General features: G+C 33.3%; 1 protein-coding gene across 1 annotated transcript in view; it reads left to right on the top strand.

Moving 5' to 3' along the window:
- Positions 1-2,667: 2,667 nt before the first annotated feature.
- The window catches only part of AkhR (Adipokinetic hormone receptor), a 146,117-nt gene continuing 121,345 nt past the window's right edge, over positions 2,668-27,439 (top strand). The window contains exon 1 of the mRNA XM_089639016.1: positions 2,668-4,126. Coding sequence (XP_089495142.1) covers positions 3,866-4,126 — 261 coding nt within the window. The 5' untranslated portion in view covers positions 2,668-3,865. The remainder of the gene's footprint in view (positions 4,127-27,439) is intronic.

Here is a 27,439-nt window from a genome sequence, read left to right as displayed (position 1 = left end):
TTTGTTGCTGGATTTGTTTTATAGTTAATATGTATAGCACTGTATGTCGTATACGTCTTAAAGGTATGTTAAAGTTAATAAGGGACAGATACAGTTCGGTACAGTCAATGTCATTGTTTAATGCTGTATTTCTTTTGTATTATATTTATATCGAATTAAAATATATTTTTAATTAACTTAATAAAGAGGCATATGTATTTACTATATCAAACCATGTGCGTCAATTTTTTTTTATCAAAATCTGGGTGACTGAGTTCGTTCATGTTGAATTCTAAAAGTAGCAATATTTATAGAAAAACCATTGAATTTTGCGAAGGAAAGATAATTGGAATGCAAATATTTTATAATTTTCTTGCTTATACATTATACTTGAAGATATACATACACACGGAGAAAAATAATCATGTTAAAAAAGGACAGCATTCTAACTTCCTGACAAAATACTAGTCATTCAGAATACATCGAGAACACGTGTTTTTTTCCTAATAGATATCATGACGGAATTCTACAATATAAATAGGTATGTCAGAAACAATATCAGCATTTGTATGAACATGTGTTCCGCCGTCCTCATAAAACATTTGATTTTGTTTAATACTTTGTTAGGAACTCTTACAATTCATTATAGGCCCGCAGTCCGATTTTTAACAGGAAAACGTATAATTTCCACAGACTTTTTTTTTAATAAATTAACAATATTTGATATTAGTTAGTGTATTTCTCCGTGCAATTGTAGGATTTGTGAAGCTGAATTTTTTTTAGATATTTGGCTTTCAAAAACAAATATAATCCTTTTTAGAGTTGGTTAATAATTTACCTTTCTTTAATAATCTTGAAAAATCATGGCACAATAATTATGGCACAACTGTAATAGCTGTCTGAATTGTTTCCACAGTGAGATATAATTTTTAAAACGACACTTAAATTCAAAGCTAATTTGAGTTCATTGAGCGTGAATAATTTCACGTCGGAATATTTCACATCACGCACTGAAAACCAAAATATTATATTATCAAAGTTTTAAAGCATTGTGCAATTAAACTCTTTGCTGATGATAAATTGTTATACATAGCCAGTAAAAATTTACAGGACACCATTGAAAAAAATACAAATTGACTTAAATTGTGTAACAAATAATGAAAATAAGAAATAAAAAAAATAAAAATAATAAATAAAAATAAAAATAAAATAAATAATATTTAATGAAAACAAAGTTTTTAACTGTGAATAGTGTAGGGGAAACGAGCAGGCAATACTAAAAATTGAACGTAAACATAGAAAGGGTGAGTAGTATTAAATATCTGGGTGTAATATTAGATGAAAAATTAAAATTTGATGAACACTTAGAATACATAACAAAGAAAATTGCTAAAAACGTTGGATTCCTAAAAAGGATCAGAAATAACTTGGATCTAAAGACAACGCGCCTTGTTTACAATTCTATTGTTACTCCGCATTTAAATTATTATTCTAGTGTTTTATTCTTATGTAACGAAGCCCAAAATAATAAACTCCAGATTATACAAAATAGGGGGATGAGGATGATTTTAAAATACAACATTTTTACTAGAGTTAAAATTATGTTACAAAATTTAAATATGATGACAACCAAACAACATATAATATATAATACGTTAACAATGATGTATAAACTTCAAAATAATATGCTCCCAAATTATCTGCAAAGAAATGTTATCTACCATGAAAATGTTCACAATTATCCTACGAGAAGACGCAGAGATTTTAGGCTTCCCAAAACTAAAATTTTCATGCACACAAAACAGCGCGTTTTATAAAGGGCAAAAACTTTATAATAACCTACCAAATGTCATAAAAGAAGCCCCAAGCCTTAGCACTTTTCGTAGGACATGTGCTTTATATGTAAAAAATAATTTTTGATTGTTGAACTCACCAATATTATTATAGTCACATAGATATCTTATATACTATAATTTTGTGTATTTATCTTTTTCTTTTAAAATGTAATTGTTATTTCTTGTATTTTTTTATATTTTCCTACTAGATGTATGAAAAAATTTGCATACATCTAAATAAAGATTCAAAAACAAACAAACAAAACAAAATAAGATTTTTCATAATTTTATCATTATAAGCGAAAGATGTTGCTTGTGCATTGATGAAGGACTTTGTTAGCAGAAGAATTGAACCCACAGCTCGTAGAATTGCACCTCGGCCAATAATCGGAAAAATAATTTCATAGCGAAATGATGATAAAAATTTTCCTTACGTAATATGATTCCATTTAACAGTAATTTAAATTACGAACTTTCTCTATTAAAAAAAGTTCTGATCGAAGTCGTCTCGTTTCCATTGATAATATATATGATCTGAATCAACAGGCAGATGACACATAACATCTCGTAACGACTTGGCGAACAATCCATTTAATACCGCTTCAAATAATACATTTTCCCAACCATCTTCTTCTCATACCTCTTGCATTGAGAGATTAGAAGAACTGTATAATGAGAGAGTGTGATGAAGCTACTGAATTCAGTTCCGCCTCGAAGCGGTAGATTGAACATGTAATTCGGAAAATGGGATATGCTCCCCTCTCCGTATTGGAGGAAACACATTTCGTAAATTGTCAGATTGCCGCCAGTCTGAAAAAGCTTCCCGCGCTCTGCGGTCGGTAGAACTCGCGAACTTTACGAAATTCAAAATTACGATGTCGACCAAAACTTTAACATCGTAAAACAGAAATCTAATCCTTTACGAGGAGTTAATTTAGTGGATATATGTTACATTGTGTGAAATGATTTGTTTTGATATTGTAAGATCAAGGATCTATGTTTTAATTGCAAATTAAATCTGTGTTATAATTGTGTCAGTTTGTTGAAAAATTGCAGTGAATTTTTTTGCTTTGAAGAGAAGACAATTTTGCTTCTTTAAATAGTTATTTTGAAGGTGAGCCAATAGATTCGACTTGATTGTGAATAATTGATTCATTCAACACACCAGACACTAATTACTCTGCTAATTGCGACAAATGTATAAATAAATATATAAAACTGAAGAAACTAAAGAAGATAAAAATATTTCGCTTCAAAAGAAAGAACAATTATCAAAAAATTCAAGTAGATGAAGAACCCCGGCAGTTTTTGCCGGGTCTAAAATCCAAAGGACAAAAGATATTTCAATATTTTGAAACTCAACTATCAAAAATAAAACGTGTTGTGCGAAATTCTATTTTGAAAGGATTGTCACGTCAAATCTTTTGAGGATAAATACATCAGCGTGGTGTTAAAAGAAACGAGCAATTTATTAAACAGTTGTCTAAATAATACAAAAACAAATTTGCTTCTGTAACTTATATTTTTAAACGTTTTTAGTAGTTCATCTGTACAGTTATTTATATTTTTAATTGGGTTGTTTATTGGTGTTATAGCCAATCAGCTAACCTTTGTTGGTTTATTGCGATAAGCTTTCTCAATAAAATTATAACTGTTGTTTACGAATTTAATAACATACGAAATAATCATCAATACATTTCATGACATAACCAATGTTACAATAATAATAATATCGCCAGTTTCGTTTCTTAAATGTAAAATAACTAAAAATATTGTAGCAGGAAGATAATATAAATATTTTAATAACAGTGATAAGTTTAAAGAAAATATATTTGTGAAATTTCAAGATCAATCACAGTAGTAATTGTTATCAATTGGCGTGCGTCACACTGATTCGATGATTTATTAATACGGAAGCAAAGCAGAAACAAATTTAACAACCAAAACATGGTCAAATGAGTGTCTTGAACCATCTGCCAAAGACAGAATTGGAGCAGAATCCAAATTAAACAACATAGATGAAGTTTTAGTTTAATTTTTAAATTTAAAAAATGGAGTCAGTCATTCCAGAGGATTTGCACGAGCATAGACTCGTTGCTACATGGAGCAGTGATGACAACCAGTCTTCGACTGTGTTGCCCTTGGAAATGATGTTTAATGATAGCCATGTGTTGTCCATAGTTGTGTATAGCGTTCTGTTGGTAGTGTCAGCCGTGGGTAACTGCACTGTGTTGACACTTCTGTTGCGAAGGGGCACCCCGAAGACCAGGATCAATACCATGTTGGTACATCTTGCAGTTGCTGATCTACTCGTAAGTTGCATTCGTGATCTTTATAATTTTCTTCAATGTTCGTTTCCGCCGTTTCAGCTGAGGGTTTTATGAAAATATTTATTATCTCATTTGTCTTTAGAGAATTTGTGGGGGTCACAACGAAGCTGAGGTTATCCATCCAGTCAGATGATGACATCGGGAATCACTCGGTTCGTCACAGATCTAGTGGAGTGTACATTCTTACATGATATGTAGTTTATAAGTGTCCACCTTCACACAACTAGGATTCTTAAAAAGCCACATTTGCTGGGAGGGAGATATTATTGGCCATGGACTTTTTTGATCTTCCTCCTCATTTACCTCGTCATAAACGGTACCGTAAAATCTAACATTTCCTTTTCAATTTTCCGTTTCGTCCTCAAAACCTTAGTCATTCTATTTGTATGTATAGATTAGCTGAAGTTCAGGGCGTCGCGTCGCCTGGGTTATACCAACTTTTCGAAATTAGATGTAGAGAGTAATAATTTTCTTCTTATTTTGAAAGCCAAGTGTGTAATATTTCATCAAAAAGTAATACACTTCTGTTTTAAGCGGTGGGGGAAAAAGGTGAGAGTGGATTTTAAAAATCTAGAGTAAACATAGACCTTCCTCTTGTTTTGATGGTCCAGTGTGCAAATTTTCATCAATTGTGGAAGGAAACTGTGCGTAGATTGTTTAAAAAACAAACACAGAAACCCACACCGGGACTTCTCCTTTATATAGGAGTATTAAATACATTTGTAAGTTTATTATAATACCAGTAATAATTGTATTAATCGACTGTATTATTTTGGTGATGATCAAGCTTTCGACAAGTTTTTAGGAAATAGATTATTGTTTTATTAATATTCATCTTATGAAATCACTTATTTACCCAGGAGTTATCAACTTTTGTCGGTAAACAAGACCACGACAGATTTAAAGGACTTTTAATTAAAATTGTTTTGTGTTTACTGTTTGATCGGCTGGTAAAATAAACGAACCACGAACCCTGATTAAAGGACATTCCACTTGGAAACTTTATTCATTAATTTGTATAGTTAAGACAAAAACTAATAAACTAGTATCCGGGGAGGTGATTCTACATGATTGTATAGTAGGGTGTATCGATTTTTAACTTATTTTTTGTTTTCAAATTCCAAGTTGAGAAAAAGTTGCTACTAGGTACCACAACTTACCACAAAAAGTTTTGGATTTATAAAAACATGTTTAGGTTTCCCGCACAAGGCTTGAAGTTTTAATTTTTTTCAAAAAATATAAAAAAAAATTTAAATTTAAAAAAATTAAATCGTAACTTTTGTGTTCTGAACTCATTTTATGCCTTCTGTAAGAAAATTAAAATTAATTCCCGTGGTTTAAACTTAAAAATAAAACATGGTTCATATATGTACACAAAATTACAAAATTTAATCAAAATTAACAAATTTTAGGGCTTGTGCGGGATACCTAAAATCCATTTTTTATAAAAAAATCGTTTCTTACTTATTTTTATGACCATATATTACTGTTTTTTAACTTGGAATAAACACAAAAGTTACGATTTTATTTTTTTTAATTTAAAAAAAATTGGATATTTTTTGAAAAAAATTAAAACTTTAGGCCTTGTGCGGGAGACGTAAACATTTTTTTAAAAATCCAAAACTTTTTGTGGTAATTTGTGGTACCTAGTAGCAACTTTTTCTCAACTTGGAATTTGAAAACAACAAAAAAAGTTAAAAATCGATACACCCTATTGTATAGGTAAAAAAGGATAATATAACTTTTTTTCGAAATTCCGTTGTAAATTTTTTCGATACAAAAATATTTTTCCGTAGAAGAATATTTTTTTTCCGTACAAACAATTCATCTTTTGTACCTGAAGACTACCTTAAAATGTTGAAATTTCGAATAAAGTTATTTATCTTTTTTACTTGTACTACCATTTCCTCTAGAAGTATGTGCACTTTACCCCCAGACACCCTGTATTAAATGTTGTAATGTAATGTGTACCAAGAGTATATATATATATATATATATATATATATATCGCCACCTAGTTGGGCTACATTGCGAGGCGGGTGAGGGGGCTATAGGAAGGGATTTGTTAATGTTAATTTTGAGACCCATATTAAACGAGAATGGGTAGACGGAAAACGGTAGATTTATTTTTACATTAACTATAGTTTTTTTATATAAAACTAGCTGAAGTCTCCGGCGTTGCCCGGGCTTTGCGCTCAAGAAGAAAGTATTTTTTTCTCTTTTTGGAGGTCAAGTGTGCAAAATTACATCAAGAATTATTAAAATTGCGGTGTTAAAAGAGAATGAGATGATTTTTAAAGCCTTGTAGACAGTGACCTTTCTGTTGTGTTGAAAGTCGAGTTTGTGAAATTTCATTAATCTCAGAATAAAACTGTAGATTTGTATAGAAAACGAAACATCCCATAAATACTCTTCTTTCAATAATACGGAAAAATAACTAGATTTCTTTTTAAATAAATTCGTGTAATGAATAAATACAAATATTGGAAGCGGAAATTAGCCCACTTTCCAACATCCGATCTAGCTGACTCTCGGAAGATGGACTTGTTGTCGATGACAATGCATTCTATAAACTACACATCACGTATACACCCGCAGATAAAATACATAGGCATATGATAATAGGTAGGTATCTACTTTATCGCTTGTGTAAATTATTATTCACACAAGCAGTTCCAATTTTTAAAATGACACTTCTTCAATTCTAAGCCAATTTGAGTTCATTGATCCAGATTTCATGTAGAAATAATTAACTGAATTGGACCGAAATTATTTTGTTTGACTAGCGCAGAACCGTGAAAAATCACGGGATTATTTAATTTTCCGCCAAATTAGTTCCAATTTTAAAAGAGCAATTAAGATATATTTTTGTAATTTATTTTATTTTATAATGGCAAGTATTTTATCACTTCTCTGAATACTTCAAAAATCAGTTCCATTTTGGAAAATGACACTTAAATTCAAAGTGAATTTGAGTTCATTGGACTAAATTTCACGCAGGATAAACTGACTAACGCACGGACGACCGAAAATTGTATTTTTGATGATGTCAACGGTTCGGAGGATATTAACAAAAATCCTTTTTAACCATTAACACCACATATGAGACCATGGAGAAAATAATTAACTTTAGGGCCTATGTGATATTTGGGGATGCTGTGTGAAGGGTATAAAGGGAACCATCCTGGTGTATTATTATGTACTTATTATGCGTCATACTCAGCGCCGTTCCTGCGCCAAAAGGTGCCTGTCAAAACCTGTAAACGCTTAGGTAGGTGTTCACTGAAATCAATTATATTTGGATGATTTGTATTTGTTTGTGGTGCTGTTTATAAAATATAATCTCAAAGGCTATGTGCTAGGACTGTTAGATGTTAAGAGGAAGCTACAAGCCAAAAATGTATATATTCTAGGTATACCTTATATTGTAGGTAATAGGCATTAAAATTGCGTGACAAGAAACTAGAAACGGTTGTCGGTTGTCTAGAACGGTTGTCTAGAAACGTTCGATTTCAAGCATAAAACTGGTTTTTATTTATTTTGTAAATAATTTAATAAGAAAGCAAAAAAGTTAATCAAGTGAAACTGTCACAGTTAAACTTAGATATAATACTGTATTTTTTAAAGTTATTTCCTTTACGCGTTCATACATTTCTATTGAAAAAATGTTTTTTTTAGTAGTTCATTTATATTTTTTTATTGAGTAATTTCTTTTTTATTTGAATTCTACTCAAGGGAAACGATAGGAAAACAGTTCAATTTATCTAAAGCATATTTTTTGGTATTTATAATGTACACCAATCGGTTATAAAGATTAATCAAAATGGTGGTTAAGGCGCCTTAACGCCTTTGCAATTCGGCAACTGGAGCGAACTGCTCCAATCGCGCCCGCACTCTGAGAAAACTGTTAATTTATTAAAAATCTGGTCAAATTATTCGTTTTCCTGTTAAAAACGGAACTGCAGGCATTTGACGAATGAATTGACAGAATTCCCAACAAAGCTGATACTTTAACAGAGGATGTTTTATGTAGACGGCGGTACACGTGTTCACACAAATATTAATATTGAAAAAAAATTATTATAAGCAATAATTACTCGCCAGAAATATTCATACAAATTGAAAATATCTCCCGAGTAAAAATAAATGCTGCCGACGGGAATTGAACCCGCGCCTTCTGATGTCCGGTCAGACGCTCTTCACCACTAAGCCACGTCGGCTTATTTCCAACCCGCCAAATAATTCAATATGTAAAAATAATAAAAATATTTGGATGACTTGTATAGCGCCGTTTTTGTGCAAAATCATCTCAAAGGCGCTGTACAAATTTATAATACATTTCTACAGTGATCAATGTCATTACTAAGTATTTTTGGAGATAATATACTACAATACTTAACTGGTAGGTCACTTGAGATTAATACTTAATTATCATTAACTAATTGTTTATTAGCAAAATTTAGATACAGGATTTAGGACGTAATTGGAAAATTGGATTTAACTGAACTTTCTTTCAGGAATGGTATATTTAATTTAAGGGTATGACACCTTAAAAAGTTTTTAGCTTAGAACTGAATTCTGTTAGGCTTGTTATGGATCTTAGTTCCGGAGGGAGTTTATTCCAAGCCTTCGGCCCAGATACTCCGAAAGCGCGATCACCAAACTTAGTATTTGGTTTGCGCTTAGGTTCTATCAGTCTGCCTACAGCTGATGATGTTGCTAATCTAAGAGTTGACTGCCTCAGACCAGTGTTTTTCGGGACGCATAGTTCAGAGATGTAGGGTGGGGCCATTTCATTGATGGATTTAAACACCATCCAGCACAGTTTGTACTGGATGTACTAGGACATTTCAGTCGAGTAATTTTTGTTTGTAATAATTTGTTATCCTTTGTGCCATGCATAAAAACCCTTGTCTCATAAACATTATTTAATCATTAAAAAATAATTAATATTAATATTACATACTGATATTGTCGCATTCCGTCATGATATTTATTAGGAAAAGAACACGTGCTCTCCATATATTCTGAATGATTTATATATTGAGAGGCATGCTGATCATTTTTTAACAGGATCATTTTTCTCCGTGCATAGGGAATTTCAGCCCAGCGCATACTGGAATATTCTATTAACCCTCGATCACTCGCGCGGTTGTTAGCCTCGTTAGCACTCGCGGGGTGTTGTGGCCACCCCACATACTCAAAGTAAATTTTTATACATATAGTATCAGTTAATAGAATTATACCAGCATTTTATTACATATGTAAATAAAAAACGTAAATTTTATAAATCAAATTTATTACTGTTCTACAAAACATTATAATAATCAGCCATTTTAGTCATAATATTGAGATCTTTCCTCAAAAAACAAAAAAAAACAACTTCTTAGTTTTTAACATAAACTTTCTCATCGAAAATCACAAATATAAGGGTTAATTATCAAAATAAAATAATATTTTTTCCTATTTATCGTAATTACCTTGCTGATAAAGTAACCTCCGCAAAAGTATAACACGAGCACTCACAGGGTGTCCTGACCACCCCCAAGCAAGCTTTGAAACGTCCTCACGTTGCGAGCGCTGGCGCCACACTGCCCCTCCCTCCGTTTCGACGCGTTTAATGGTCACTTGAAGGTGCTGAGACGCGTGGACTCGTAACTAGACAAATAATTATTCATGTTTACGTTACAAAATGCGTGGGGTGCTGACAGCACCCCTCGCGAGTGGTCGAGGGTTAAAAGCGGTATTTAAACCAGCGTACTTGAAAAACACACTAGCCACGAATCTACTTCGTGTGTTCAATCCGGTTAATATTATTCACGTTTTATTATAATAATTCTATTTATTTATCAATAAGAAAAAAATAATCGTTTCATTCTATCAATTATAGTAATAATAATAATTCCGTGTAGGCTGACTCAATAACATGGTTCTATACTTGTTTTTTGCTTGCTTACTCGTCATTAATCAGATTTGATCTGTCCAATAACACTGTTATACGTGTTACTACTAATATGAATATAAGATTCAATCGTAGTTCAATAATGAAATATAAGATTCAATCGTAGATCTAAGAAATACAATGAAATAATATCAAAAATGCAGTTCGGCTACCTTAACTATAAATACACAATATACTAATACCTCTATACTGAATTATTTGATTAATTAATTATCTGATTGATTAACTATCCGATTAATTAATTATATGATTAACTTATTATGTGATTAATTAATTATCCGATTAACTTATTATGTGATTAATTAATTATCTGATTATTTAATTGTCTTATTAATTAATTATCTGACCAATTTATTATCTGATTATTTAATTATCTGATCCAAACAAACTTGAAAGAAAACTGATATCTGTAGTTTATGTAAGGTTTTTTGATTCCTTGACCCCAGGCATGTCGATGAAATTGATTATCTGTTTAAGAAAAAAAAATCAATATTCAAAAATGATTAATTTCACCAAAAGTAAATAAGGAAAAAATTATCTTACTTCGGGCAAACGTACAACCTCATAAAACACTTCTATCGATAATTCTCTTCAGTGCTTAGAACCTCTTGGTATTTGAACTTGGTTGTAATAACAAGATCAAATTCCAACATATTATCTTCTGGTATAGAAATTGAATCAGCATATTTACTGGTCGGTCTGCAGGCAAATCTGTTATGAATATGTGTAAATAGAGACCTAGCCTAACACAGGCACCGAGGAAAATAATTTCCCTCAGGGCCCATGTCATCTTTGGGACTGCTGTGTGGAGGGTATTTTAAGGAAATAAATGAGAGGAAGTCCTGGGAAGGAAAGAGGGGTGGTGAGTGGGTAGGCATCTGAGGGTTATCTGAGGAGAAAACTCACTGATATAAAATATTGAAAATTTATTAAGAATCTGTTAAGATTATTCGTATTCCGGTTAAAAACGCGATAGCAGGCATTTAACGAATGAATTCGTAAGTTTCCTAATAAACTTTCAGTAAAACATGAAACAGAACACGTGTTCATAAAAATGTCGTTGTAAATTATTCGTAGTTCAGAACAAACGCAGGAGTATGAACACGTCTTATTATATATTATAAATGTACTAAAAGTTTATTAAGAAACTGCCTGTTATCTCGTTGCATGCCTGTACTCATTTTTCTCCATGTATGTGCAAGAGTAACAGTTGACAGTTGAATCAACCAAGGCTTACATAAATTTCACCCTATGAACCCACTAGAGGTGCCCTATGGAAAAGGTATTGTTCATCCAATTAATCGTTTCTGGGGCGGTATATCCATACCCGAAAATGAAAGTGATTAAAATGCATTGATGTATTATATTTAGATGAGACACGAAGCGAAGAAATAGGTTCCGCTTTTTTACCTCCACCTAACCTCCAACTGACCTCCAACTCTCCGAACGCTCTAACTAAAACTAACCAATCCAGTCTACACGCACCGCTTACCGCGTTCTAAGAGTGGAACTAGTTTCGTCTAGATATCAGTACGATGTAGCGCCTCTAATTGTAGCTATATATCAAAATGACTCATCAAATTTATAATTTTTCAGCAGTTCTTTGATTGCAGGAAAGTAGATACAATGCTGTAGAAATTCGATCCTTGAGGCGCGTGTGTGTCAGGTTGTATGTATCATCGCTTGGTAGAAAGATTAAGGTGGTTTGGTCATTTATTTATTTTCGGGAAATCAACAGTTTACATTTATTTCAGTTTATAAAATACATAAGTATTATATAGCCAAAATAAAACCAATTATGGATTTCCTCCTTGTAACTTTACCTCTACTGAGACAGCATAATAAGTAATAAGTAATTTAAATTTGTAAGAAAGGAATATGAAATAAAAAAAAATATACAAAACAAAAGACTACATAAAACGAAAAATTTAGAAAACAAAACATTTATAGCCATGGAGAGAGGTTGTAGATATAAATCAATTCATAAAAGAAATATAAACAATACAGACATAACATTATTCACAAACCATCAGAGAAATATTCTTTTATGGACCTCTTGTATTCGGAAAGTTCGCAACTGAAAATATCCACCTTGGATAATACGCTATTGTGGACATGTAGACTTGCAGAGTGAATGAACGAAGAAATGAGTTTAACAAAGAGAATATAACATAGAACCAAAGACTTGGTTCACTTTATCGTGAAAGGAGTCAGATAAATAAAAGGTTTTGAATGTGAATAAAGCAAGGAGTGTGTGACAAGACGGATTTGTTTGGCGGTCCATCATCGTCAGTGAGTCCAGGAGTGACAGAAGTATGAATCCATCTCTCCCACTGCGTTGTAAGGCGATTTTTTGAGAGAGTCCTGTTTGAGAGGTCAAAAGATCTCCCTAAACCAGTGTGTTCCAATCTGTCCAGTATTTTGTGGACAGACGCATTCACCGCCAAGGCCCGGATAAACTTCACCAAATAAACCCGGGCATCCCTGCTAAGTCACCAAACGTAGCGAACTATTTGGGGTGACCATGGCAGAGGTGTTGGTTATCCAATCGCCTCCCAAGTTGAATTGATTACTTTCGTCTTTACGATAGATTAGACGTGTAAGAGATAAACGGAGAAATGAGTTTTGAGAAAACCACGCTAACGCAAACGAAAGAAAAATGATTGGAGAAGACAGAGATATTTGAACATATGTATTTGATATTGACAAAAAAACAATCTGGCAATTTGCCAAATTTTATTATGTTTCTAAAATCCTGAGGTGATGGAACTAACGGTGTCAGTTGAAAACAATTGTGTTAACCTATGTTTGCCTAGACTTGCCAGAATTAGCAATTTTTTAAAATTTCATGACGCTAAAGCTACTCAAGAAAATAGATTTTTACTTTAAAGTAAGGATTTATCTAAAATATTTATCTAATGAGTAGATACTTTTATTTATTTATTTGATACTAGCTGTACCCCGCCACGCGTTACTGTGGTTCAGTCAGTCTGTGCAGTAAAGAAACAATAGGTCGTGTTGCTTTTGCCTCCAACAGATGGCGCTGTTTTTCACAATAAAATCATGTTTTTACCTGTCATGTGAAATCTATATAAATAAAATCACACGCGTTTTGGAATGCAACGTCGGGTAAAAATTTCAAAGCAATCGGAGAAGAACTTTCGGAGATTTAAGGTTTTGAACAAACGAACATTTACATTTTTATTTATATAGATAAGTATTTACTGTGTGATTGTATAAAAAATACTAAACAACCACACAGCCATTAAAAATTATGTAGTCAGGTTAGCGGAGAAACCATTGACCTAATGGGAGTTGCGAGAACAAAATCATAAAATTAAATCGAAGGTATTCTCGTACCCAGATGTTTATCCGTCGTGTAGTTTCAAATTGAATGACCATATGCAGGAATAAGCTGTACCTACATTAAATATCTATTTAGACGAAGAAAAGTGACTGTTCTTCAAATTTTTGTCCTTCTGATTGACAATTAATAATCTTAACCCTTAATTTACCCGATAGGTCCCTGGGACTCCATTGGAAACTTTCAGCGCTCATAAAACCGTTCGTTTTTGGAATTACAAATTGTGCGTTCCAGTACCTTCACGCAGTGACGCGTCAAACGTGAGGGAGAGTGAACATCGATGTGCATGACTCCGATAGGTGAGTAATCACGCTAGTGGAGTCCGTGGGACTCCACCGGGGCATTGATGTTACAGTTTTGGCCTATTTACGGTATTTTTTACAGTGTTTTTTTTTTGTTTTCAGTTGATATAATGGCGTCTCGTAATAATATAAACATCCTTGATGAAGGTTCTCAGTCTGTGGTGAACAACTGGCTCGAACAAGTAAGTTACAGCGACACAGATGGTGAGGACCAACAAAATATACTGTTGAATCAGACTAGGAGACTAAAACCTAACGAGGTGGTGTAGAAAGTAATAATGAGCCAAAACTACCACGGAATGAGAGAAAGTATTGTCACCTGTGCTCACCGCGTCTAAAAAGGAAAACTGTATATATTTGCCATAGTTGTAATAAGCCTGTGTGCCTTGACTGTACAAAAAAATATGCAATGACTGTGTCATCAACCGTGACTAGAAGGTCTTGCACTTTTTTTTTGTTTTGTTCGAACCATGTTTTTTTTTGCTTTTTATAAAAATTGATTATGTTTTTGTTATATTTCTTTATAAAATAGTGTGAAAAATTATTTTATTTTTGAAATGTTGAGACTAGAAGTTAGGTCTCGTAATTTTGTTACAAAAAGTGCCATATTCTATAAGTTCCTTAATAAAAAGCCGTGATTCTATAATTTTAAGTAAAAACCTATGCCATTGTAAAACCAAATATATAATAAACAAATAAAACTAGCATTTCATTTTAAAAAGTGTTTTATTTCATGTTAAATTAAATATTTTATTTCCGGGAGTCCTGGGGACTCCACCAGGTAAATTGTGTATGTATGAAGTCACGGGGTAAATCAAGGGTTAAAAAGCGTTCATTTGAAAGATTCCATTTTCTTAGCAAACAGATTGCAATCTTATAGTAAAGGCGTCAGGTGGATATACTTTTCTTGTTCTACCGGTATTTTGATGGAAGATATTCCGAGGAACTAGCAGGATTGATCCTTTCGGCACCGGTTGATATTTTTCCGTAGAAAACGGGTCTTTTCTACGACTTTTACCGAGATACGATCCAACTGAAACTCGGAAAATAGATTTGTTGTCGATGACAACTTATTCTATTAACTTTTGGTGGCAATCACAAAGATACAAATGAACATATATGCATTTATCACTAATCAGATTAACATTACAGCGGTTAATATACGAAATAAATCGGCATTTGGTGAGATTGGTACAGTCGTCGATTCCAGTTCCTGGGTAGGAAGGTTCAATCCTTAGTCTAACCAAAAATAACATAGAATCGTACATCAATAAAAAAAATGTATTGTATAAAAAAAATGTTTCTTCAGGTTGATTTTTGAACGACGGGAAATACGATCCGTATGTGGCTCGGCGTTTGGGTCCCAATCGTAGTCCTTCATCACAACACAAGCAACATTTTACGCTTACTGTGGTGGTAGAAGGAGATTTTCAAAAATTTTCAGGTTATTGGTAACCCGGGAATGTTTGTCTTTCTTTTTAAAAAAATCTATATACAGAATGAGTCGGTTCACAAACACCAAAAAAACTAACAACTTAATCTTAAAAATGGATTTAACATCTTTCTGCTTCTAGCTTTTCATCTTACCTTTAATCGGCCAGAACGTCGGGCTGAACTAATAATGTACAAGAGAACAGAACAGAACACAACTTGACCTCTAAATAAGTTTCCTGACGTTTTATTTTAGTTGAACACGCTCGTATCATATTTAACCCAGGCGTATTTTGATACCAGATAAAGTGTTGAATAATTACGTGTTATTTAACATAATGTTATTATCATTTGGCGATTATATAGCATTCTCACAAAAACACTGCCGTAAGTTAAATATCATATTTTATGGTAACGAGACGTCAGAAATTTCGTCACAGTCAGTTAACTTAAAAAATATGCGTTAAAAAATTAAACAAGAGGAAAACAAATTTAAAATTTTTATTAAAAAATAAGCAGTGGTTAATCGGGTGGCGACAAAGATCCCCTGCCTCAAAACTGTACAGACTGGTGAGTTTTAGTGAGGTTTTTTTACACTACCCCACACAGGAGGCCCCGAGGAAAATAATTTCCCTCAGGGCCTTTGTCATATTTTGGGATGCTATGATTCTGTGCAAATGAGGGCGGTCCGTCTGATTGATAATCCATTGTTAACAGATCAATTGTCATCTCTAATGCACGGACGCAATTGTGGGCGTGCTCAGTCTGTTCTGTAGGTATTTTAATGGAGCCTGCTCTAAGAAGCTAGCATGATTGATCCCCGGTGCATTGGTGGAAACCCGACATACACGAGCAGAACCACCTGTTCACAGTTGATTTTGGCTTCATGAGAACGGGGCACATTTCGACTAGTTTTTGTGACGGATCGTATATGGAACGAGCAACCGGCATCTGTTTTTCCTTCTTCTTCAAGACCCGCATTAATAAATCCCTTCTTACAGCCCCCACCTTAACCCGCCTCACAACGCTGCCCAACCAAGTGACGTCATAATTCGCCTGCCTTAATACTGTACAGACAGGAGCGCTCTTGTTACGGCGCACACATTAAAATAAATAAAAAAGTTCCAATTTTGATAATTTCAAAATACATTAATTAGGAAAATTCACCAAACGGACCACTGAAATTAGAATGTTTCAATTGGACCGCATAAAATCTGAAAATATATATTTTGTCATCGCGGTGGAGTTGCGGGGGTGCAATTTACGTGGTGTTATATTTAGCTAGAAATTTTATTTATGTAGTAATTCATTTATTATCACTTAAATGATATTTTTAATGTTAAGAGTGTAGGAAACGCATGTTTAACACAAGTAGCTTCGACTGATTGAAAGATTTGTTGGTTGCAATAAGACCGACCCTGAGCCAATTCGCGCATGGAGTAGTGTGACATTGGTCCCTGAAGAATTGTTTCAATTTGCGCCTTAATTTTTTTTTCTTCTTGTAAATCAACAAAAAAAAATTAAATACTTTTTCAGATTTTTTTTCACAATTCTTCGTGAGTCGTTTGTTTTTAAAATGCTTTTTTTTGAATTTCGATTTTGTTTTCGAACGTATGCAAATATTAAATCGAAGCGGAAATTAACCCATTTAACCCACGGATCGAGCTGAAACTCGGCAAATAGAGTCGTTGTCTATGGCTATGAATTCTATCAATTTTGGCGGCAATCACACATACATACGCGGTCATATACGCATTTCTGGATGACAGCAGTTAATGTACGAAATAAATATCGGTCCAACCCAAATAGGCGAGTTTAATTTCAGTCCTTGGGGAGGATGCTTCAATCCTCAGTTAAAACAAAAACAAACAAAAAATCAAAAATAGATATGTTATCAATTTCAAGAGTCCCAACTACTCCCAGTTGTACGGAGTTAATGTAACTGTAGAATTATTTATGTTAAAATGTTGTAAGGATGAATGAAGTGGAGTAGAGTAACATGGCTATTCAGTTTGGGTCACTAAACACGGCCAAAGTCATTTCAAGCAACGTTTTGATTCTGAATGGTGGTATTTCAACAGGGTGATACTTACTATCTATCACTCTTCTACATTATAATATTACAATTGTCAGGCCTTTTTATACTGGGCTTTTTTTATAATAAAGGACGTATTTAACTTACTTTAACCAGTGGTTCCTGAAATAATTTTGAATAAAATTGTACAGTATAGAAAAATTTCATTGTTATATATATAAAAAAACAGTATATATTGGATTTGGTCGGTTACTAGGTTAAGTGACCAGTGACGAAATGTGAAAGAAAAAAAAATTGTTTGCTTTAAAAAAATATATGAAAATTAAATTTTTTACTCCAAATAATGTCAAGAATCATAGGTGATGTACGTCCCTTAGCACCCCGTATGTTTAAAAATGTTAACTCCCTGAGAAAATTGCTAAATTCTTATTTACTTTTTTATGCATATTATGCTGTCAAAAATTACTTGATTTTGAAATATGAAATTGACAAATTAAAATTAAGTTTAATAAATAGGTTCCAATGGTTAAGTGATACATAAGACAAAAGATCCTGGGATCGATTCCTAGTTGTGACCGTTTTCTTTTTATTTTCTCTGTCTTGTTCTGTTTCGTATTTCGTTTAAATTCATTAGTTTTATAATCTTTTTCGAAAAATAAAAAACTTGTTCCAAAATTTCAACTACCAAATATCAACAGAAAAATGGCGTCTTTATTTCCCGTTTTAGCCAGCAAAAAGGTTAACCATTTGAAAGTTTTACAAATAACAGATATAGAGGGTTTTCCAATAAGAAGTTTTATTTTGAATAGCCCGCTATTTCGGTAGATGTTACTTTTGAAGCTGTAATTTTTTGACATTTGACAAGTAGAAACTACGCCAATAGAACAATACACGCTAACAACGCATTGAAATTATTAAAATTCACTTAAGTGAATTAAATGCAAATCATCTTGAGTGATGAGGCCCATTTCCACCTCGGTGGCTTCGTCAACAAGTAAAATTTTCGCATCTGGGGATCGAAAAACCCAAGAGTTATTGTTGAAAAGCCTTTCTATCCTCAACGTGTGACTGTTTGGTGCGGTTTATGGTCCGGCGGAGTCATTGGACCTTACTTTTTCGAAAATGAGACTGGAGCAACAGTTACGGTGAATGGATTGCGCTATCGAGCGATGATTAATGATATTTTATGGCCGGAATTGGATGGTATTGATCTGGACAACGTTTATTTTCAACAAGACGGCGCGGCGCTACGTGCCACACAAGCAACGAAACCATTGATCTTTTACGATTGGATATCAAAATTACACATCTTATTGGAAAACCTTGTATTTATTTCGAGAGATCGACTTAGGAAATAAATTAAAGACTTCTTTGAAATAAATACTTATTTTTAACCCCTATCTTTGCAGAAATGTAAATAACTTCAATAAAGTTTAGTTGCCTCGTGGATAACAACTACGTCTTATAATCATTTTAGGAAACAGCATTACTGTTAACAATCTAATTAATTTAGTTAGGGATGTAATTTTCATCTTTATAATGATTCGCACTAATAAATGCATAATTATTAATTTTTACTTTTCAATAACTTCAAAAATTAATATACTAACGAGAATTATTGTTATGTTATTCAAATCATTCGATTCAGATCGTTTCATAAATAAATAATGAAATTATTCCGTTTGGATGCATTTTGACATTCTCCGTCGCCGAGCTGTATATGATCCTTGACTCCAAATACAGAGTTATTGCGTTCAAAACCTGGTGTTCGCAAATAATATACTGTATGTATGTATAAACGGTATATGGAAACTCGTAGTATAAGCGGGAAGCTTGTGAATCTAAAGCACATACATAACAAAAAAAAATCAACATGAGCAAAACGATTCTTTATACTAGAACTTTTAGGGAGGGTCTACGCTTGGACGCTTTTAAAAATACGCTACACAACTGATGATAATCCCTGATCACGGATATTTTTTTAAAATTTTACTTGAATGTTATATTCGAAATAAATAAAAATTTAACAAAAAAAAACTTAAAATCTCAGTAAACATCTATATCCAACAACATCGGCATTATGCCGAGTGGCAGACACTCTCAGAATCCAAACTTTTCTTGAAATGGCTTTAGACGTGTTTGGTGACTAGATCTGGATATCCCACTTCTTCCCAACCACCCTCTTCCCTGTCTACTTTACCTCTCCACTCATGTCATCCTGATAACATGCCAAGATTTTGGTTTACATACTGGTTCCGGTAGCCGGGACTTCTCTTATAAATATATTCTCTTATAAAAATATTCTCTTATAAATATATTCTCTTATAAATATATTCTCTTATAAATATATTCTCTTAGAAATATATTCTTTTATAAATATATTATCTTATAAATATATTCATAATAACTCTTGAATTCGCGGAAACAGGCAGTCCGTTTGATAGATTCCTATCTGTACTATGGGGATAGTATAGGTATAGAGTATCGCACAGGAGTCCCAACTGAATTGTGGTATTTTATCAGGGTGATACTGAAAGTATCTACCACTCTGGAACGTGCCGCAAATATCCTATTTTATTTTATTTTAAATGAAAAATTTGTGAAACAACGCAAATCAATTAGATGATTTGATATAAACCCGCTACCTCCGGAATCATAAGAAGTCAACCACAGAGGCTGTTCTACCAGTATTTTAATGGAAGGTGTCTTTGAACAGTGGCTTCTGGGTTTCCTCATACTTACAACGTACAATTAGGTCTCTTAAATACACATCTATTCCTTTATATTGTTAAACGTACCCTCAACAGCACCCCCAATTATGATGTAGGCACTGACGAAACAAAATCATCATTTGAAGGCGTTCGTGGTCGAGGGGTTAAGCTCTCGACTAGCAAGCCCGGTGGTCGCGGGTTCAAATCCCGGCGTGCGCAATTGATTAATTTGTGTTATTTCACAATTTACTCACTAAAATAATATATTATAGTATATTTGAGGCACGTTCCAGAGCGAAATATACAATGGTGGTCTTAACCATTCAGAATTTAAATTTCGCTTGAAATGACTTGGGCCATATTCGGTCACCAGTTACCTATCCACCTTCATCCTCCCCATCTCACTCCCCTCCCTTCAGCCTCACAACATACCCCGATTACTTGTTTGGGACTCTTGTCCGGTTTCGCATTGAAAAAAAATTCACGTCTTCAAATTTATTTCATAAAAATCAGGCTTTTTCCAAAATTCAATATATTTATGAAAGGGAAAAAACTTTCTAGAACTTTACACAAGAGACCGAATTTTATTTAGTTTATTTCTGAACTTTAAAACTGTATCATTCCTTCTCGTCGCCGATAATCTTCTAAGCCTCTAAAGCTCGTGGCTCAAAGCTCGCCTTGGAAGCCTTTTATAGCGTAACGCGTAGGTTAACCCTTTCTCCTTTGGTAACCGGCGAAAGCCTTTGTTAACATTGGAACATTTTCGTAGAATTTTGATATTATTATTGTCACTTGTTTTATGATGTACAGTAATGGCTTTAATAGCCAAGTTTCATCTCTACTTTATTTACGAAAATAATATGGAATTTTTATGCCCGGAGTAACAAAAACTCTAGAAGTCTTACTTACAAAGATTCCCTAATACACAGTATAGCTATACGATGAGAAGAGCCGTATACTGTGCGGGTTAAAATATTCACTCATAATAATATCACGCAGATTGTTTAAACTGGCGCCACTTTGTTCCAATCCTTAAAAACAGGGTCATTTTTGCATTTCGCGTTTAGTTGCTAACTTTACTTTTTTTTAGATGACATTTACAACGTCATTAACCTGGTCTGCTTTGAATTGCTTCGAAATTTGGCCAATTTGATTATTCGTTCCTTATTTGCTTTGGTAAATCGATATTTCGATTAAAAATATTCCTCTGATAGTGTGCTGCCAATAGGTATTACTGCTTTTTTACATTTTCATTGCGCGACCGATCGATATTAAAGTCCGCGATCTTCGTCTCAATACCATAGTAATAAGTCCCTAATCCTGGGGGTCGGGCAGTTTAAAAATCTGTTAGCTACTAATTACTGCGGTATTATGCCTATACGCAGTTAGATTATGTGTAACCTTTTCTACTGATCTGTTCTTATTCCTCCGTATTATCTATTATGATTATGACGGTAGAAGTGTAATACCTGTATCACCTTGATAACATTACGACACTTCGATTAAATGTAATTAAACCTACTAATTTCGTTTGTTGGTGCATGTAAGTAATGTGAAATATTCCTGCGTTAAATGTAACGTTATTCAAATTCAAGAAACTTTTAACAAGCGATAAAACGGGTTAAAAAAATTACAATAAATAATTACTCATTTATTCGACATTTGCATTTTTTTATTCAAATGCCTAGATGGATGTATAGTGAAGGGTTCCATGATAACTCAACACAGTGACAATTCAACACACTTTTTAAAAGTGATATAAAGTCATAGAAACGATGAAAAAAAAAATTTAACCCAACCTAACCTAACCTACTTAACCCAGTTAATAAAGTTTTTGTTTCATCACTTTCTATCACTTTATATAACTTTTTAAAGATGTGATGAATTATCATTTTGATGATTTATCCGGTCACCATAGTGTAGACACGTTGGTAAGACAAGGCGCGTGGTTTTACTGGTTCCAACTAAGTCCAGTGGACTTACTTATTTTAGCGGGTTGTTCATATACCTATTATATTCGCACACACATGTTCTTTGAATTGCTATCCTTTTCATAAGCAGTGCTATATTCTTTGTTCGATTTATATGAATATAACGTGTATTGAATTTTTATAAAGATAGATGTATAGTTGTCCAATTTTTTCTAGAGTACCAACAATCGGTAGGTAAATTTCTTCTTTTGAAAGACAAAGATGGCCTCCATGATCAAAGGGTAGGGCTCTCAACTAGTAATTCGGAGGTCGCGGGTTCAAATTCTGCGTGCCAAGTAAATTTTATATGATTGATAATATATATCGAATATTTGCGGCACGTTCCAGAGTGGAAGATACCTTCAGCATCGCCCTGGTGTAATGCCACCATTCAGAATTCAAACGTTGCTTGAAATGGCTATACCCATGTTTGGTGACCAGATCTGAATAGCCAGGTACTTTCCCATCTTACTCTTCGCCATCTCCTTCCCCTCCCCGCAATCGTCAGCCTCACAACATACTCCAATTGGGGATGCCATAATCTCACTGGATCAAGACGGTTGGGAGCAGTTGGGACTCTTATGCGGTATTCACATAAAAATATAGTAATAAGATCATCCTGAGGCAGATATTTTAATAATTTTAGCTTCCAAAATTCTACAATTAAGGGCCGTCTGTTTCAACGCTAGCTATAGTAAAAGTAAGAGTAAAAGTAAATGCTAAAGTTAAATTTCACCAAAATGCGTTTTTCAATCAATTTAACTCCTGGTTATACGTCACTTTTAACTTTTGTTTTAACTTCCCGAAATCCGAGAGTTACTCGCGAGTTATTGGCGATTCTCGAGTTACTCCGCCATTTTGACATATTTGACAGTTCTATACGTAAGGTTCTTCTGTTGAGTGTTGTTACGAAACGATTATTAATCATATTATCGAAGATGACAGTAGTGAAGATGAATTCGTCATGCAAAATGTTTTACAGTGAAAGCCAAAAACATTTCGACCCCGTGTTAATAATATGGTCATTTGGGATGATTCCGAATTTTTGGCACGGTATCGCATGTCGAAAGAGCTTGCAAAAGCTTGTGACGGATCAAATTGAGGGAGATATTACGACTACTGGAAAGTAAATTATATTTTTTCCGTGTAATATCGTATATATTATAACAGGTCGTCATTTATTTTTAAATACCCACAGAAATATTTTTCTAGGAACAAAACAATGTAATAAAAGTATATCTTTTTTCATAAACTTTGGTATAAAACTTATTATTATATTAAACCCTGTATATAATGTTTCAATATACATATTATAATTGAAAAGAAACTATGTAATAAATATATAACTTTTTTTACAAAGTTTGGTTGGAATTATTAATCAAAGGAAACTAGCCCCTCCAATACTCTCAAGAAATTATTCCTAAAACTATAAATCGATCTTCATCATGTAAGTAAAAATTAAATTCTGAAATAAAAAATTCGAACAAAATAACAAACAAGAAGTCGGAAGAGGTTATAATGACGCACAACAAACTTCTGTATTTTGACACTATTTGACAGTCACTTAACCAGAGATCATATTTAATCTTCGGTGTGGCCGTACCAAAAAATAATGCCGTGCGTTTTTACACGTAATTTCGAGGAATATTCTGCTTTTTAGACTGGCCACACTAGTAACTGTTACTTTTGCATAAAGGCACTTGAAACAGCGCGCGGTCCGATTTAACATCCTTGTTACTTTAACTGACAGTTAAATTTTTAACTTAGCTCACGATTTAGCATTCTGTTGAAACAGACGGCCCTAAATATTCCGTAATTTATCACGGTCTACGCTAATATAAATATATTTGTCACCGTCTGCGTTAATAAAAATGTATTTGTCACGCTCTGCGCTAATATAAATATATTTGTCACGGTCTGCGCTAGCATAAATATATTTGTCACGGTCTGCGCTAATATAAATATATTTGTCACCGTCTGCGCTAATATAAATATATTTTTCACGGTCTGCGCTAGTATAAATTTCAATTTCAGTGCCGGCAACCCGGGCGTTTATTTATTATTAGTTATGTACATACATGATTTTTCTCCTTACCCTCCTCACTAGACAAAGTCTGTTCTGAGGCTGGTAACTAACAATTTCTAATTACATAAAAACAAATAAGTGGTAAAAAAAAGGAAATATATATATTATAGTAAAAATAATAATAATAAAATAAGAGGAAAATCAGAATTTAAAAACAGAGTAGAAAAAAGAAAATATATAATTTTAGATATTAAGAATATTACTTATCTCTCTTCTTTCTTTGACATTCAACCAGTTTAAAAATCTTTTGAATACCCAATTCAAATTATTAGATGCGACGTAGGTCTTTGTTTGGGCTACAAACTTATTGAATATATGTGGTGCCAAGTAAGATTCATGTTTTTTTGCAAAATTTGATTTGATATATGGTACTTGTAATTGATTGTGTGTGTTTGCTCTTGTGTTTTGCGAGTGAGTTATGAAGTGTGGTGATATTTTTATGCAGTTTTTGTAGATGATCTTCTTTATGAATAGTTTATTTATGTCTAATAGGTTATTGTTGATCATTAGCTGTTCTGTCGGATGTTGATAAGGCTTTCTAAACATAATTCTGATTATTGTTTTATGATTGATTTTAAGTGATTTGAGATGAGTCTCTGCTGCTGTTCCCCATACTGAAATACCATACATAAGAATACTTTGACAGAGTGCAAAATATATATTTTTTAGCTGAGGTAGTGACATAATGTTTCGAATTGTTTTGAAGATGTAAGAGAGTTTCCGTATTTTTTTTGTAATTAGGTTGATTTGGAGATCCCATTTTAAGTTATTGTCAACAGTCAAACCGAGATATTTAATATTTTGCGCATAATCAATTTTGTCACAAACACAGCGTGAGTTAGTTAATGAGGTAACTGTGCAGGGGTGAAGATGAAGTTGTGGGCGACTATCTGGCTGACCAGCTAATGTTTTACTGAAAGTTAAGTATTTAGTTTTAGAAATATTTAGTGTCAGTAGATTATTTATTAGCCATCTATTTACTTCAGTCATCCCTGTTTCCGTGTGTTTGAAGACGTTTTCCCATGATTGGGCTTTGAATAAAATTACAGTGTAGATATATTTGTCACGGTCTGCGCTAATACAAATATATTTGTCACGGTCTGCGCTAATATAAATATATTTGTCACAGTCTGCGCTAATAAAAATATATTTGTCACCGTCTGCGCTAATATAAATATATTTGTCACGGTCTGCGCTAATATAAATATATTTGTCACGGTCTGCGCTAAATAAATATATTTTTTCTCTCGTTAATGTCTAAGTCGCCGAAAATATTGTCAAATCACACAGAAATTTACACTGTGTTTAAGGCTGTTACGTTAAGAGAACCAACTGTTTGCAACCAGTGGGTCTATAACAACCTCAAAGTGAAGTAAAAAGTGTAAAGAAGGTGAGAATGCATAGTTAAATTGTTCCGAAAAGTGAGTATTTTAGTGGCATCGTTAGAGAACTCCTTTCATGCACAATTATCTCAGGTTGAAGCTTTTTGATGAGGTATCATTTTTATTTATGACGGAAACATAATAATTATTTATTACCTTCCTGTGCCTGGATAGGTCCTTTCCTTTGCCTGAGAATTCCCCTTTTTGCTATTTTCTTCGTCAGAAGACGATGAAAATAATAATATAATCATCGTATCCTTTAGTATTTGAATTCCTCTCAGCTTTAATCCAGTTGTTATAACACGAAGCAGGAGCGGGCATGTACCTTTAATCTTCAGTGAGAGCTTTGAGATAATAGTTTAATCCCTTATTGTAAGCTCTAAAGGTTGAGTTGTGTACTTGCCGATGATCTTATGGATACCTCGCAAACAAATTATATTGAACCTTCGCACAGCATCCCAAGTGATAACATAGACTCCTAGAGAGACTTTCAGATCTCCTGCTTAGATACAAGTTTAAAAAAATCTGTTCATTTATATTTATTTTTCTTTTTTTTTCTTTATTTAACGCCGAGGGCTTTTACAGAGTTTTCCAATAAGAGGTGTTATTTTGATATTCAATCGTAAAAGATCAATGGTTTCGTTGCTTGTGTGGCACATAGTGCCGTTTTGTTGAAAGTAAACGTTGTCTTGATCAATACCATCCAATTCCGGCCATAAAAAAATCATTAATCATCTCTTGATAGCGCAATCCATTCACCGTAACTGTTTTGCTCTAGCCTCATTTTCGAAAAAGTAAGGTTTAATGATTCCGCCGGACCATAAACCGCACCAAACAGTCACACGTTGAGGATAAAAAGGCTTTTCAACAATAATTCTTGGGTTTTCTGAGCCCCAGATGCGACAATTTTGCTTGTTGACCAAGCCACCGAGGTGGAAATGGGCCTCATCACTCAAGATGATTTGCATTTGATTCACTCAAGTGAATTTTAATAATTTCAATGCATTGTTGAAGCATGTATCGTTCAATTTTTATTAATGACGTAGTTTCTACTAGTCAAATGTTAACAAATGACAGCTTCAAAAGTAACATCTACCGAAATAACGGGCTATTAAAAATAACACCTCTTATTGGAAAACCCTGTACATGTAGCTGGTACAATTTTGATGACAGACAATTATTGAAACATGAAAAAGAAATAATAAAAATTAATTAAATTAAAGAAACAAAAATAAAAGAACAAGACCATAATTTCAAAAATACAGTGATTTGACTGGTTTGAAAAAATACAACTTCCATTTAGGAATAGTGTTGAAATAAGTCTTTGACGTGATCCACAAAGTTAATATTAAATATATCGACATCACCTAAGTATTGTATTTTAGAGTAACTGATTGGATTTTCCCGACACCTTCTACACAAGTAACGTAATGGGGAGGAGAAGGAGACATGGGAGAGGAGGGTGGGGAAACACCTGCTTATTCAGATCTACTCACCAAACAAGGCTAAAGGTGAATGACTCTTTCAGATTTGATTTCACAAAACATGATATATGCAATTAAAAATATTAAAATTATGAACGCAAACATAGCGAATGTTTTTAAATCGATAACTAGACTAATTGTTATTTCATTTTGCGAAACTAAAAACACAGATTAATAAAGGTTATATTCACTTCACTTTTTTTCGTTTAACATAAATAAAGGTATTTTAAAAATTGGAAAACCTTGACCGGGCAAACTGTTCAGCCACTTTCTGTTTTATAGATTTTTCAAATTGTAGAGGATCATCTATGGTAAACTTTTAAATGGTAAAGGGACTGGGACACGGTCAAGCGGCTTGATCGCAAGCACGTAGTTTTTTTGTCTATTGTTGTCTATTGTTGTCTATTATTGTCTATGCTTAGCGGCTTGACAGCCCGCATCAAGCCTCTCCGTCAAGCATGGCCACGCCTTCCTGTGATTTCGTGGTGGTCTATGTATATGTACTTCTATGCCTTCCTGTCATTTCGTGACTCACGGCAAAATGGAATCTGTCAAAGACAAAGCGTTC

This window comes from Hesperophylax consimilis, chromosome 13 (assembly GCF_061612785.1).
Source record: "Hesperophylax consimilis isolate HC1 chromosome 13, BYU_Hcon_1.0, whole genome shotgun sequence".
NCBI lineage: Eukaryota > Metazoa > Arthropoda > Insecta > Trichoptera > Limnephilidae > Hesperophylax > Hesperophylax consimilis.
The sequence above is the reverse complement of the archived record's forward strand: the minus strand, read 5'-3'. Positions and strand labels throughout refer to the sequence as shown.